This window comes from Pongo abelii, chromosome 4 (genome assembly GCF_028885655.2).
Source record: "Pongo abelii isolate AG06213 chromosome 4, NHGRI_mPonAbe1-v2.0_pri, whole genome shotgun sequence".
NCBI lineage: Eukaryota > Metazoa > Chordata > Mammalia > Primates > Hominidae > Pongo > Pongo abelii.
Genome location: NC_071989.2, coordinates 158,122,608 through 158,139,025, shown reverse-complemented (window position 1 = coordinate 158,139,025; position 16,418 = coordinate 158,122,608). Strand labels below are relative to the sequence as shown.

At 37.7% G+C, this 16,418-nt stretch overlaps 1 protein-coding gene and 1 long non-coding RNA gene across 5 annotated transcripts in view; both read left to right on the top strand.

The window, feature by feature from the left end:
• On the top strand, positions 1 to 6,588 carry LOC134761442 (uncharacterized). The gene is made up of 2 exons (XR_010140053.1): positions 1 to 4,475; positions 6,188 to 6,588. It is a non-coding gene; the product is annotated as an uncharacterized LOC134761442 (long non-coding RNA).
• Positions 1 to 11,380, top strand: part of CSNK1A1 (casein kinase 1 alpha 1) — a 57,116-nt gene extending 45,736 nt beyond the window's left edge. For 3 of the 4 annotated variants that reach the window (XM_024246755.3, XM_024246753.3, XM_024246752.3), the window contains one exon: positions 8,625 to 11,152. In XM_024246755.3, coding sequence (XP_024102523.1) covers positions 8,625 to 8,632 — 8 coding nt within the window. In that variant the 3' untranslated portion in view covers positions 8,633 to 11,152. 4 annotated transcript variants of the gene reach the window in all.
• Positions 11,381 to 16,418: the final 5,038 nt, after the last annotated feature.

Below are 16,418 nucleotides of genomic sequence, written 5' to 3'. Positions count from 1 at the left end.
AGCCAAGAACCAAGTGACGTTACAGGGAAAAAATTGAATACAAAATTGGGTAATTCATTTCTAACAGTGTTAGATCAAGGAGGTGGTTTTAAAATACATAAAAATTTGGCTCTGTGTTAAAGAAAAAAAAAGACGTCCTTGGAAAATTTGACTACTAACTTTAAACCCAAATGTCCTTGTTCATATATATGTATATGTATTTGTATATACATATATGTGTATATATTTATATCATTTCTCTTGGGATTTTGGGTCATTTTTTAACAACTGCATCTTTTTTACTCATTCATTAACCCCCTTTCCAAAAATTTGGTGTTGGGAATATAATATAATCAATCAATCCAAAATCCTAGACCTAACACTTGTTGATTTCTAATAATGAATTTGGTTAGCCATATTTTGACTTTATTTCAGACTAACAATGTTAAGATTTTTTATTTTGCATGTTAATGCTTTAGCATTTAAAATGGAAAATTGTGAACGTGTTGTAATTTCAAGAGGTGAGTTTGGCATTACCCCCAAAGTGTCTGTCTTCTCAGTTGCAGAGCATCTCATTTTCTCTCTTAAATGCTCAAATAAATGCAAAGCGCAGCACATCTTTTCTAGTCACAAAAATAATTCTTTTATTTGCAGTTTAACTACATATGATCTTAATTTCAAAACGATTTCTTTGTTTTTGGCTTGATTTTTTACAATGTTGCAAATATCAGGCTCCCAGGGTTTAATGTGGAATTGCAGTCTGCAGCCAGGCCTTGCAAATTGAAGGTAACTGGGGCAAATGCCGTTGAAACCGCTAGTCTTATTTCCTTTCTACCTTTCTCTGGCACTCTTACTGCCTGTAAGGAGTAGAACTGTTAGGGCACACTGTTGCTATACAGTTTGACTCCCGTTTTCATGTTTTGTTTTTCTTTTCCCATTTCTGGAGCTTACCTCCTGATGATACCTGCCTACTTTCTGGAAGTAGTGGGCAAGTAAGATTTGGCTCTTGGTTTCTAATTTTTAAATTTCGGAATGACTGCTCTAGTCTGAACTTGGCCTTTATAGATTAATCTTTGGTTCACATTATTAGTGTTGTATTTAAACTATTTTATTATTTAAAAATAGATTCTAATCTGAAGATACTTTTCAAGAAATATTATTAACTGATGTCATCCTCATCCCAGCAGCTCATCTGTTAGGAATGAAGTTGAGATGCTTCTATTCCATGTTTTTGTATTTGGGAAGGATTTAAAGTTGAAGGTTTATTGTCGTTGGGTTTTTCAGATGGTGACATTTAAACTCAGGATAGCAAACCCTAATGTTCACACAGTGCTCTGCCTCTGCATCTCAGTTGGGATAGTTGCTCCTTTTGAGTGTTTTAATCATTGTGTAACTAATCATAGTGCCAAGAAGTTCATAATGTGTTATGTAGCTAGTGTCACTGAAAAACAGTCCTACCATTTTAGGTAAGACCAAATAGAGTCTCTAACCCAAGGACTTGTTACACCTGACAACCTATAGTATATTTGCTTTTTCTCACAAAATGAAACCAATTTTGCCGAAAGCTAGCTGGGATAATAGGATCATCACAGGTTGCAGTTTCTATAACTAAAATTAGATTGAAATCTCTTCTGACCTAGAACATTTTACTTCAGGCATTCAGCAGATTTCAGAAAGAATTACCTTATTTTGAGTTAGTTTCTTTGTTAGTTTACTGTGTGTCTCTTATTCAATAAACAAGCAGAATTTGTGTCCTGCCCTATCCAGATCTTAAAGATGAGAAAAGTTGGAGCCACTGAGTTAGTTTCCTTGGCGGGGGGGGGTGGGAAGAACTGTAATTAAACTTGTTTAATCCTTATTTTGTATTGTAGCTATTTTTTGTAAAAGCAACTTAAAATCTTATAAAAATTTTATAGTGACATTAGAGACAATGGTCATACAAATTATCACATAAACATGGGCTTGAAAAATTAGGCTTTTCATAAAACACATCACATGTCATTGACTGCTTTTCAGAAATACACTTCCAAGGCAGTACATCTGTATTGCTACCGAAAAGTGCCACTTCACAGAACACAGACTTCTTTTTGCTCTTTGACATCTTGAAAACATCTGTTTTTCTTTTTTAATACAAAACTTTGTGCTCAAGACGAATCTTACATGAAATTCTCATAAACCATGAAAATGTAGCTGGCTTTCGGGCCTTAGGCATGAAATAAGCATGAGGAACATATTCCCCTAACTTCTACCCCCAGCCCAGCAGGTTATCCTTTAAGAAATCTCCTAGGAATTCTGGAGTTTGAAAACAATTGCTCTATGTTATTCCTGCTTCCAGTCTCTAAGTAACAAGGGCATTTAAAAGCATAGTCTCTTAAGGTCCACTATAGTGGTTCTTTATTTAAGAAATAACTCAGCTGGGCGCAGTGGCTCATGCCTGTTATCCCAGCACTTTGAGAGGCTCAGGCAAGCAGATCACTTGAGGCCAGGAGTTCGAGAGTCTGGCCAACATGGTGGAAACCCATCTCTACAAAAAATACAAAAATAGCCAGGTGTGGTGGCATGCACCTGTGGTCCCAGCTATTTGGGAGGCTGAGGCAGGAGAATTGCTTGAACCTGGGAGGTGGAGGTTGCAGTGAGCCAAGATTGTGCCACTGCACTCCAGCCTGGGTGATAGAGTGAGACTCTGTCTCAAAAAAAAAAAAAGAAAGGAACTCATACAGCTCAATGATTCATTGATTCCAATAAATCGTTTTAATAATGATGAAAACATCCTACTGGGTTTTTCTAGTTAAAAACTTTAGGACAGGCACAGTGGCTCATGCCTGTTATTCCAACACATTTGGGAGGCTGAGGTGGGAGAATTGCTTTACCCTAGGAGTTCTAGACTTGCCTGGGCCACATAGTAAGACCCTGTCCCAGCTCCCTCCAATATCCTCCCCAACCCCCCCCCCAAAAAAAAAAAAAAAAGCACCAGGCACAGTGGTGAGTGCCTGTGAACCCAGCTGTGTTGGGAGGCTGAGGTGGGAGTATCACCTGAGCCCTGGAGGTTGAGGCTGCAATGAGAGCTGTGATCATGCCACTGCACTCCAGCCTGGGCAACAGATGAGACCCTGTGTCACAACAAGGAATTTTTAGAAGGTGCTTTTTAAATGCATTTTATTACTCTTCACAGAGTTAAACTTTCAGAGGATTTAGTGTTATTGAACTAAGTTCAATAATACTAAAAAAAATTTCGTAAGTGTATTTTAAGCAAGGAAATCTCTAATGTAGGAAAATCCCCAAAATGGTAGCGTTTACTAATGTTTTATATGGTAATTTTTGAAAAATATATCTGTTATTTCTTCAGTAAAAATGGTGTCGTTTTAATAACTTACTAAGAATGTTTAAAGATTCTTTAAGTCTGGCTTATCTAGCTAATGTGGGCCTATTAAATAATAGGCAGACTTCTGTCTTCCTTATATTCTTTAGATCTTTTCAAATACTCCATTCCAATATCCATCAAAAGACTTCTCTTTATGCCAATTATTATCTATACTAGTTTTTAATGTTCAGTTACTACAAGATTATAATTACTGTTTTTATTCATGTTCCTAAGAAAAATACATAAGATTCACACCCAACACACTTCAAAATGTATTTCACTCCCTTTGACTATGTGTGATTATCAAAAAAGTATTTTTCAAGATATTAAAAATAAGTAAAGGAAAATGAAATATTTTTAGGACATTCAAAATCTAATGAAGTTAAGTGTTTCTTTAATTGAGGGCAGGAAGAGGTGGGGGAGAATTTCAGAAGGTAGTGAACCCAAAGGTGGATTCTTGGATAATTCTACTATTATGTACTCTCATCATCTTAACCCATCTGTTTACTACCCTAACCATAGTTACTAAGCAGAATTTTATCATAATAATATAGACGGCTATCAAAGTGTTGACATTCAGAGGAGATTACAAATATTATTTTTCTATCACATTGACCTACCATGTCCACAGTCTTCCTTGAATTACCTTCCAGTTTTACTGGGCTGCATCTACCATTTATGTCTAGTTTGACTTTTTCTGACTTCACCAATTGCTGCTAGGAACGTGCTGGTCATTCAGCAGCACACCCACATCACAGGGGAAGATCTTGAAACACCTGGACAGTCTGAACACACTGCTCTGAATACACTCAATTCTAAGAAGTACCAGGGAACCGCATCTTCTTGCTGAAATCTTGAGTTTTTGTCAGCTTTTTTTTTTTTTTTACTGTGGACAGTAAAGCTGGAAAGATCTAAATAACCCAACAGGAAATGCCGATGAAAGTGCAAGAGTTGGTTTGTGGTCATCTGGAGTCCATGTCTCCAAGACTGCTGGACCTTCAAATTCTGCAACTTGTTAGATCATCTGGATGATAGCACAACTATTAGAAGACCTAGAAGAGTACAGCGTTGCTGTGACTCAGTGGTGTTGAGTGCAGACCATCTACCAGCTGGGGAAAGAATCAATTATAAACAGGTATTTTAAAACTCCAGAACATCAGAAATGTGTAGCAGAATGAATTCTGTTATAAGGAAGACAAAAGAATTCAGTCTGTTTTTTAATGCAGTTTAGGAATAATGTATACCTTCTGTACTTAAAATTGTCATTTGTCTTTCCCAACTTTAAATACTCTTTTAGTTTCTGTAGGGAAGGAAGAGTTATTACAGGTTTTTTATTATTATTATTATTCTTTAACTTTAGATGCTGCCAATCTATTTTAAAATTCTCCAAGCTTAATTCTGTGCAACCAACAGAACCACACAAGCAGCCAGGCACTGTGGCTCACTCCTATAATCCCAGCATTTTTGAGGCTAGATGGGAAGATCACTTGAGCTCAGGATTTTGAGAACCATCTGGACAATATAGGGAGACCTCATCTCTATTTTAAATAATTTAAAAAAGAAGAGAAAAGAAAAAAAAAGGCTGGGCGCGGTGGCTCGCTTCTGTAATCCCAGCACTTTGGGAGGCTGAGGTGGGCAGATCATGAGGTCAGGAGATTGAGACCATCCTGGCTAACACAGTGAAACCCTGTCTTTACTAAAAATACAAAAAATTAGCCGGGGCCAGGCACGGTGGCTCATGCCTGTAATCCCAGCACTTTGGGAGGTCGAGGAGGGCGGATCACAAGGTCAGGATATCCAGACCATCCTGGCTAACATGGTGAAACTCCGTCTGTACTAAAAATACAAAAAATTAGCCGGGCGTGGTGGCGGGCGCCTATAGTCCCAGCTACTTGGGAGGCTGAGGCAGGAGAATGGCGTGAACCCAGGAGGCGGAGCTTGCAGTGAGCCAGGATCACGCCACTGCCCTCCAGCCTGGGCGTCAGAGCGAGACTCCACCTTCAAAAAAAAAAATTTAGCCGGGCGTGGTGGCAGGTGCCTGTAGTCCCAGCTACTTGAGAGGCTGAGGCAGGAGAATGGCGTGAACCCAGGAGACGGGAGCTTGCAGTGGGTGGAGATCGCGCCGTTGTACTCCAGCCTGGGTGACAGAGCGAGACTCTGTCTCAAAAAAAAGAAAAGAAAAAACACAGCCATGTTATGGGAAAAGTTAGTATAAATGACATAGCATAATTAATATATTCAAAATAACTTAAAAAGTTGTCTTGTAGCGTGAAGGGATCCTAAATTTCAAAAGCCCATCACAAACTTAGAAGCCTTACTACTACGTAAATATCCCTTTGAACTAGTTTCTGGTTCTATTTAAAAAGTCGAAAACATTTGAAATTAATTTACAAATAAGAACAGATACACACTGTGTGGGGAGGCTGAGGTGGTAGGATCTCCTGAGCCCAGGAGTTTAAGTCCAGCCTGGGCAACATAACAGCAAGACCTCATCTCAAAAAAAAAAACATATCTTTTGTTTATTTTTTTTATAGACAAAGTCTTACTATGTTGCCCAGGTTTATTTGGAACTCCTGGCTTTAAGTGATCTTCCTGCCTCAGCCTGCCAAAGTGTTAGCATTATAGATGTGAGCCACCTCGTCTGGGCCAGAGCATACATTTTAGATTTCAGATTGGGTGGTGGGCAGGGATAGAATGTCCTTGTTAGTTATATAAAAATAAACTTTTTTTTTTTTTGCTTTTTGCAGATTTGAAATTTAATTAAGCTATTAACTTCTTAATCATCACATCCTCCAACTCTGTTTTAACTACCCCCCCCCGCCCTTTTTTTTTTTTTTTTTTTTAAAGGAATAAAGGGATTCATTCCTCATTTTAACTGATGTTACAGTGAAGATGGGTCCTTGAACTCTTGGAAGCCTGGATAAGCCACCCAATCTGCAAGATAAAAACCAAAGACTAATGCGTATTGGGGAAAAGAATGCTTAGTACTTCAAGACTGAATGTTGAATACCTGTTGAATATTCCTATTGAGGTTTTTTCCTAAACATACTTCAGTAACATCTTAGGACAATTCACTGGAGAAATGTTGATCCCTGGCTGGAGTGTCATACCATTGACCCATCTGAAGAGTTAAAGCTGGATTTGACTGCTCTATTCTACCAGGAATATTGTTAGGGTAGCCTTTTACCAGTTTCTAAACAATTGTAATCATTTATTGACTCAGCAGTTCCTCAGATAACAGGTCAAAAGATGTACAGATACTTTCTAAAGTTTTCTTGTTATTAAAGGCACAAGAGTTTCCTTGTATTTTGACTGACAATGTAGCATGTTTCCATTTTAGTTTGTTAGTGATGGTGGTTTTCCCTTTGAAAGCCATTTGGTATATTCACCATAACAATTAGTTTAATATGATTACATAAGAAAACTATGATGAAACCCAGCAATTTTAGTAGTTGTGAAAATACATTTTTTAAATCATGTTTAAGAAGAATTGCAAGACTTGAAACCAAATCCTGATGGGGGAATTCTGTTTAATCCTGTTTAATCTGTTTAATTTCTGTTTAATCCTTAGTTTCTTAACCTGCATAGCTTATCCTGTATTGTACTTTTTTTCTTTTTTAAACTCCCAAACAAGAAGCTTGAAACTTTTCCTGTATTTTAAAATTAAAATTTGGTCACAAGGTATAGTCAGATTTTTATTAAGGTTTGGTTTGACAACTTTTAAAAGAAAGGTTTACCTCGCTAATAACTTCTTAATAACATGCATCAAATGATATTCCCTATGGTGGAGTATATTCTCAAAGTTTTGTTATCTTTCATTTTTGGCATTTGCTGCTTATGGACTTAGTACCCAGGCAACAAAGATCTATTATGCACCTACTCTGTTGTATGTTTGCTATTATTTCCCAGAAAAAAATGGGCATATATGCATAAGAAATAAATATTAGAATTATTTTGTTTCTCCCACAAAGCCCATGGGAGATGGCCCAACAAATGTTTAAAAAGTAAAAGAGGCCGGGCACGGTGGCTCCCACCTGTAACCCCCACACTTTGGGAGGCCATGGTGGGTGGATCACGAGGTCAGGAGTTTGAGACCAGCCTGGCCAACACAGTGAAACCGTGTCTCTACTATAAACACAAAAATTAGCCAGGCATGGTGGCAGGCACCTGTAGTCCCAGCTACTCAGGAGGCTGAGGCAGGAGAATCGCTTGAACCCAGGAGGCGGAGGTTGCAGTGAGCCAAGATCATGCCACTGCCCTCCAGCCTGGGTGACAGAGTGAGACTCTGTCTCCAAAAAAAAAGAAAAAAGAACTAAAAAGGAGCAGTTTATGACTGAAGAAAACATAACCTGGGCTGAAGAAGTGAGGATTGATTGGGGTGGGCTAGAATGAGCTATAGTTTCTAGCTCATTTGTAAGGAGGTGGACAAAGGGGCATTGGTGCCTCAGAGTGGGTGTCTGGTGAGAGGAAAAACGGTGCTTAAGAGATTTTCAGGCTATTGCTGTGGGACAGGCATATTTTCTCCCTTTGCCTTTAGCTGTAGATAAAGTGTGGTTATGACCTGAGGCTTCTTGTATTCAAACTTGGCCTAGGGCCTATGTAGAGGCCCTAGGGTCTACTTGTGGTGGAGGAGGGAAGTATTTGTAGAATGTGTAGGCTTGAGAAGTAAATAAAGCCAAAAAAGCATCACTTGCTTACATTTTTAAATGAGTCACAAAACAATCTTTCTAATGCGGCTGGTAAAGAAGTTTTAAAGGTCTATCTAAGGTTTCTCTACAGAAATTACATGTTTCTCAGGTCTTTGTTTAGTAAAATAATACAGATAGTTATGCCTTGAATGCATTTATTATTAAAGCTAACCGTTTTAATTTGTGTCAGAAATAATTTGTGCTCATGGTAGTATTAAAATTGTATTCTTTAGTTAAAGCAAAGCAATCTGTTTTTCATTGATTTGATAAATATGTGAATGCCTAATATGTTCTGGGTACTAAAAATGCAGAAACATGCTCATTTGAATTACTAATAATTATTTTAGTATGCTGAGAGGCTTTGAATTCACTGTACCACTCCTTCCTAGAGTCATTCAAAACAGAAAAAATTAGTTTTAAGTATAGATTCATGTTTTTCTGTTTTAAAAAGTTGAGCTAATACTTTTCACAAGAGACGAAATAACATGAGCCACTATAATTATTGGCTCAGTTCCACCCAATTTCCATATTTTGGGTGTAATTTAAAATTTTTAACTTGGAATTTTAACTTTTTTTTTGTTTTGATTTTTTACCAGGTTTCTAAGCATGAATTGAGGAACAGAAGAAGCAGAGCAGATGATCGGAGCAGCATTTGTTTCTCCCCAAATCTAGAAATTTTAGTTCATATGTACACTAGCCAGTGGTTGTGGACAACCATTTACTTGGTGTAAAGAACTTAATTTCAGTATAAACTGACTCTGGGCAGCATTGGTGATGCTGTATCCTGAGTTGTAGCCGCTGTAATTGTGAATATTAACTGAGATAGTGAAACATGGTGTCCGGTTTTCTATTGCATTTTTTCAAGTGGAAAAGTTAACTAAATGGTTGACACACAAAAATTGGTGGAGAAATTGTGCATATGCCAATTTTTTGTTAAAACCTTTTGTTTTGAACTATACTGCTTTGAGATCTCATTTCAGAAGAACGGCATGAACAGTCTTCAGCCACAGTTGTGATGGTTGTAAATGCTCACAATTGTGCATTCTTAGGGTTTTTCCATCCCTGGGGTTTGCAAGTTGTTCACTTAAAACATTCTTAAAATGGTTGGCTTCTTGTCTGCAAGCCAGCTGATATGGTAGCAACCAAAGATTCCAGTGTTTGAGCATATGAAAGACTCTGCCTGCTTAATTGTGCTAGAAATAACAGCATCTAAAGTGAAGACTTAAGAAAAACTTAGTGACTACTAGATTATCCTTAGGACTCTGCATTAACTCTATAATGTTCTTGGTATTAAAAAAAAAAAAAGCATATTTGTCACAGAAATTTAGTTAACATCTTACAACTGAACATGTATGTATGTTGCTTAGATAAATGTAATCACTGTAAACATCTATATGATCTGGGATTTTGTTTTTATTTTGAAATGGGAGCTTTTTTGTTTACAAGTTCATTAAAAACTAAAAACTGTTTCTGTAAGGAAATGAGATTTTTTTTTAAACAACAAAAAATGCCTTGCTGACTCACTATTAAATAAAAATCTCCCCAATTTTTTGATAGACTACTTCAAGCCATTTGTTACATGGTATTCCTTTGCAAGTCAATTTAGGTTTCGTGTTATAACTTCTCCTCTTTTTTTAAGAAAAATGAAAAAAGTAATTCTTTTGTCTGAAGGGGAAAGGCATTCTTTCATTTTTTTCTTTTTTTTTTTTTTTTGTGACTTGCAGGCACAATATCTAGTACTGCAACTGCCAGAACTTGGTATTGTAGCTGCTGCCCGCTGACTAGCAGCTGGACTGATTTTGAATAAAAATGAAAGCATTAAAGGGTTTCCCTACAAAACATTTTTCTTTAAAATACTTTTGAAATGGCTATAAGCAGTTGAATTTCACCCTTGGAGAGCATCACACTGTGTGAGGTTCAGTGATTGTTGACCCTCCCCAGCCCCTCCTGCTTCTTTAAGTTATCTGTGTGCGTGCGCTTCCTCTCAATCTTCTTTGCACGCTCATTTCTTTTTCTCTGACCCATGAGAAAGGAAAACTTACTGATGATAATTTTTAAATAGTGTAATTTATTCATTTATAGCATGTCAGGATAAATTAAAAGAACATTTGTCTGGAAATGCTGCCGGGAGCCTATTGTGTAAATGTAGGTATTTTGTAAAATAACCTTGAAATTGTAAATTGACACGTGTTTGGTCAGATTGTGTCAAGTTTAATTTGTTTTGTTTTCTTTTTTCTTTTTTTTTATTTGAAAACTACTTTAGCAATAATTAATTCCATGATTATCACATTCTGCCATTAAGGGATATTAGTACCGTAATACTGAAGAAATTTTATTAAGTCTGAACTTTTGGGGTAGGCAGCTTCTTTGTTTCTTTTCTATCCACCCTTGTCGGTTGAGGTATTTGTTTCTTGACTAATAAACCCTTTGATACTTTTAGCCAGAAATCGGTCTCATAAAGCTATTTTTGAGTATAGTTTGTGTAAAATAAAAATGTTTAGCTTTGGTAATAACTTCCAAGCTGAACTCCCTCTAGCAAGATATTTTTCAGTGCTTTTATTTACTATGCACTTAGACTATGCACTTTTTCTGAAATATTTTTGTAACACTTTTTTGTATTTTTGCCATTTGAAAAGGTTGTGGTGTGGTTGGTCTGTAATTAAGTTGCAGATTTAAAACTGCTGTTAGCTTTGTAAATCAAAATATAGGTGTTTTTTGTCCTGGTATATCGTCATTCCATCTGCAGCTGGAGCTGGAATCCCATTGATCTTCTAGCTACCATTCATTTTCTTCACTGTTCACAAAAGAAGAATGTGAAATTCAGTGAATGCTGTTACTAATCCTGTTGCGAGATGAATCTCATTTCACCAAAATTAAATTATGTTTTTCCGCTAAAATGATGATACAAGTTGAAGACACATCACTCTGAAATTGGAAGACCTCACCACTTAAGGCTTCACAGTGGCTTACTCAGCTGAACTCTAGGTTACTACTCTTTACTTTGTTCACCCATTGGGGGGTGCAGTTTTTTTAAAATGTTGGGAGATGGCCATTCTAACTACTGTTGAATGTCTCTGTTTTGGGAAGGTATAACAAGAAATAAAAAAGAATATATATGAAGGGAGAGACTGGTTATCTCCTCCCATATGGTTGTGCTTATCCTCTTATGGCTTACAAATGAATATTTGGAGGTTTGCTTTCACAATGATTTCCCATCAACAAATATTTTTATTAAGATTTTTCCTGTTTCTGTTAGTCCTTGCAGTACTCATAAATGTTTTAAGCTGAGCATGCTGTAATAGTCATAAGTTTAATTTCATTATAATAAAAATAATCAAACAAAAGAACATTAGAACCCAAGACAATGAGCTAGTTTCCCCTAAAGTTTGCTGAACTATTAAGGGATATGTTCTCATAGCTCTTGACTAGAATGAGTCATGGGAATTCTAAGAAGGGATGGCCTAGACATTTTTAGCTCAGTTAAATTCAGCATTTAATGCAGGTGAGTTAAATTTTTTGCTCAGTTAAATTCAGCATTTAATGCAGGTGAGTTCCTGGGTCGTTTTCCAACTAGTCTGGAACAGTTTGGTTCTGACTCAAACTGGTATAAAGCATTATTTTAGATTTTCTCTTTGCCAGTTTTTAAGCAGTTATAACCATGTAAATCAAGATGTGAGGACATCTGTATGAAGTATAGTAAAGAAGTGGTGTCAGCAGATCAATATATGTATCCTGGATGTGCTGCTGCTCTCTTAAGTGAGACTTTGTGAGACTATACTTTAAATGCATTATTACCATTGCTTACATTTTGGGGGATTTTCTTCCTCCTCAAAACTTCCACTTCTATTGTAACATTCTTAATGACAATCTTTTTTTTTTAGCAGTGTATGTTTGAAACAGCCAAAGATGGCGATGAACCAAGTGTAAATTGATCTAAGCAGCCCATGCAGTTTGTGTTGAATCAACAAACAGTGTATTGTTGAAGTGAAATTATTTTCTGAAATGACTTGTTAGACCAGTTTTGAGGACATACTCAAAAGTAGAGTAATAATGGCTCCTGGGATGGAGAAATATGAGATGAACCTGGAACATTCTATTATGGTGCCAGCCTGGCCAACGTAGTGAAACCCTGTCTCTACTGAAAATACAAAAATTAGCCGGGTGTGGTAGCGGGCACCTGTAATCCCAGCTATTCAGGAGGCTGAGGCAGAAGAATCGCTTGAACCCGGGAGACGGAGGTTGCAGTGAGCTGAGATCGTGCCACTGCACTCCAGCCTAGGGGACAGAGCGAGACTCCGTCTCAACAGCAACAAAAAGGTGGATACATGTCAAAAGGGCACAGGAGCCACTTGAAGGATTTATACTTGCTAAATCTGTGTCAATTATCAAAATAAACTGGTAGCAACATTACAACTCACTGAATAAGATACCGTGATTCCACGTTGACTTAAAAATGGAGAGAAGAGAAAGCTCTAACTTGAATGTCAGCTAATTTAAGGTGAAAGGATTTTATGTGTTAGAAAAATCATTTTGCAAACTATAGTTTTCAGAATCCTTAATGTATGTCATCTCTTTTATTCCTCATAACAGTAATAAGAAACAGTTAAAAGAACTGTTACAGAAAAGAGTGGGGCTGCCCACGGCAAGGCATGTTGGTAATTGGTAAGCTTTATAGAGCCAAGACCTAAACCTGATTTTCTTGCTTTCGTGCAGTTAAGCCATGGTGCTCCTCTTGTTATATCACCCTTTTAAACCCAGAGATTGATAGTATTAGCCATCATTTGCTGAGTGTCATGCACTATTCTAAGTGCTTTACATGTATTTGCCTAATCAGCGTCCTGTGAAGTACATCCTGTCTCCATTTTGCATATGAGGATACCAAAGCAAAGAGTTGGAGGGAAGATAGTTATATTCCCCTATTTTATTTATTTATTTTTTTTGAGACAGGGTCTCGCACTGTCGCCCAGGCTTGAGTGATATAAGACCTTAACTTTCCCCTTTCAAAGTAGTTTATAGTGTCTAAATATCTTACATAAAAATATACATCAAATAGGATGGCAGCCTGGAAAGATTTAAAATCCAGAATGACTGGAAGATTGGGCAACTAGGATTTCTTAAATTGCAGCTGTTGTCAACATAGATGTGTTGTAGAGTCTTTTCGGTTTCAAAATTAAATTGACTATAAATGGAGTGTGCTTAATTCAGATCTAACAATTTTGGAGTTAGAAAATTGGGTGCTTGTCTGAGTGCTATGACACACACCTGTAATTCCAGCACTTTGGTAAGCCCAGGTGGGCGGATCACTTGAGGTCAGGAGTTCGAGACCAGCCTGGTTAACATGGCGAAACCCCATCTCTGCTAAAAATGCAAAATTAGCCAGGCGTGGTAGTACACGCCTGTAGTCCCAGCTACTTGGGAGGCTGAGGCAGAGTTGCTTGAACCCAGGAGGCAGAGGCTACAGTGAGCCGAGACCGAGCCACTGCACTCCAGCCTAGGCGACAGAGCGAGACTCTGTCTCCAAAAAAAAAAAAAAAAAAAGTATTGTGTGCTTATATTGCCTCCCTTAGCCCCTCAAACTTGGGCAGGGCAGATCCCATCTATAATAAGCAAATGGATAGTTTCTGCATCTGTCGTCAACTTTACACAAACAAGTATTTTTATTCTTGGAGCATTTTTGAACTAAGATCTAGGCACTTTGAAAGACAAAGGCAATGAGTAGCTTCCCTGTATCCACACCCAGTAAGTTAAAAAGCAGTCTTACAGAGCCTTAACTAAAATGTTTGGAGTAATTTGGTTCTTTCTTTGTAGCATTTTCTAATTTACTATTTGACATATATCTGATTAGAGAATATAGATGTACTTAATTGTTTAGGGTGTTAAAGAAAATAGGAGTGACAGTAATAAAACAAGATGTGTCCACTGGTATAAGAGTGGGATAAGGATATCTTTTAAGTGCTTAGAAATATGTTAGTAGATTGCAGAGTATTTTTTTTTTTTAGTATTTTTTAATTTACATGAAAATCTGGGAAATTTTAATAGTAATTTTCCAGTCTAGTCATGAATTTTTCATTACATCCACCAGATGGGAACTGATTCTGCCATATGCAAAAGGCTGCTATGTGATAGTGCTGGGGATTGGGGTGGCAGGGGGATGTGAACAGGCAGAATGGAGTAAGGGCCTTTAGTGAAAGTATGAGGGAATGACTTTAAGAGGCAGGGCAGTACTTTGTGTATATTTTGAAAGTAATTGTGGGCCTGGTATGGTGGCTCAGGTCTGTAAATCCCAGCACTTTGGGAGGCTGAAGCAGGTGGATCACGATCACGAGGTCAGGAGCTCGAGACCAGCCTGACCAACATGGTGCAACCCCATCTCTACTAAAAAAATACATTATATATATATACACACACAAAAATTAGCTGTGTGTGGTGGCACGCACCTGTAATTCCAGCTACTCAGGAGGCTGAGGCAGGAGAGTCTTGATCCCAGGAGGCGGAGGTTGCAGTGAGCCACTGCACTCCAGCCTGGGCGACAGAGCGAGACTGTCTCAAAAAAAAAAAGAAGTAATTGTGTGTGTCCTACAAGGCTGCGCTGGTGTCTTGATCCTTTGGCCTTCAAATAGCAAAGGTTTGCCATTCCTTAGGAGTCATTAAACTCCCTTCACCCCTCATCTATTCACTGAAATATAGGAGCACTCCACAAAATATGCAGGTCCAGGAGAGAAAGGGGCAAATGATCAGGCTTTTTACTAACTTATCCACTGACATGTTTGGTCATTTTGTGGCTCATCAGTAGAATCCATATTTAGAGCCAAATGCTAGAGCTCATTTTCTTTTGTCTCTTAGAGACCGGTTAACGAATATGAAACCCAAAAAGATGTGCAGATGTGGTCAAGCTCCCCAAGCAAGACTAGAACCCAGGCCAAATAGTACTACTCACAATTTAGAGGTAATATATGTTTTCTAGTGGCACATTTAAGCCAGAGCAGTTTTTTAATATAATGCGTTTATTAGCCAACCCTTACCTAGTTATCAGCAATACTTCATCTCTGTGTTGATGATAGCAAAAAAAAAAAAAAAAAAAAAAGGCCAGTCTTCTTGTTTCATGGTCTTATTAAAAATTGACTTTTTTCTAAAAATCACCTTAAAACTTGACTAAAATTGTATTTGGATTTAAGATACATTATATCTACAAGTGTGGAATGCATTAATTAGATTTGCAGTCTGCTACATAAAACCAAACTTGACCAAGTTATTTTTGCTTGAAGTTGTGAATATTTTTACACTTTTAGAGCATTTCCGTGTACCTAAGTTTATATAGATTGTTCTAATATACCAGTGTATTCATTGACAGGGTGTTCTTATAGTTCTGTAGTACTTTTATAGCCTGTCATTTATGGAACAGAATGTCTTAGGTAAAAAATGTAGCCTTTTCTCGTCATTACCATATTAAGTCTTCAATGCTGCTAATTCAGAGAAGCAAAATAGTTTGAATAACTGTTGGAAACAATTCCTGTGGATTTCAGGCAGCCTGCCATTGGCTCTGTATGCCAATGGACAGCGGCACACATCTTGGTGATAAAGTGCTGCATTAGATATTTAGGATCAGAAGAAAGGGTGGAGGTGGATATTTTTAGAAACTGCTTGTAACAGTTGCTAAGTAAATATTTTTTATTAATTGCAAAACTGGTTTGCACTGTGCTAACGTATGTAACTCCATTAACAGCATGTTTTAATCTCCATTTAGACAGTAAAACCGATTATTTTTTGTTTTTTGTGCCACCAAAAGAAGTGAAACTAAATATTTGAGATAGTTTTAAAAATCATTGACCATCCTGTACCCTGCAAAATTGTGAAGCATACATTATTGAGTTTTCTGTAATGGCATGCATGATTTTTTTTAGCCTATGACAAAGTGCAATTCCTATACAAACAATAATAGGAATTGAGTTTTTAAATGCCAAGCACTGTGCTAGTCTCTGGGAATTCAGGGGTGACAATTCAAATGGACCTATATGCAACATAGGATGTTACAGATACAGTACTCATGGGGCAGATGGAGACCAGAGAAAATAATCTATGAATTGCATCTGAAAGGATGAGTAGGCCGGGCGCGGTGCCTCACGCTTGTAATCCCAGCACTTTGGGAGGCCGAGGCGGGCGGATCACCTGAGGTGGGGGGTTTGAAACCAGCCTGATGAACAATGGAGAAACCCCATCTCTACTAAAATTACAAAATTAGCTGGGCTTGGTGGCGCATGACTAATTCCAGCTACTCAAGAGGCTGAGGCAGGACAATCTCTTGAACCCAGGAGGTGGAGGTTGCGGTGAGCCAAGATGGCGCCATTGCACTCCAGCCTGGGCAACAAGAGGGAAACTCCGTCTCAAAAAAA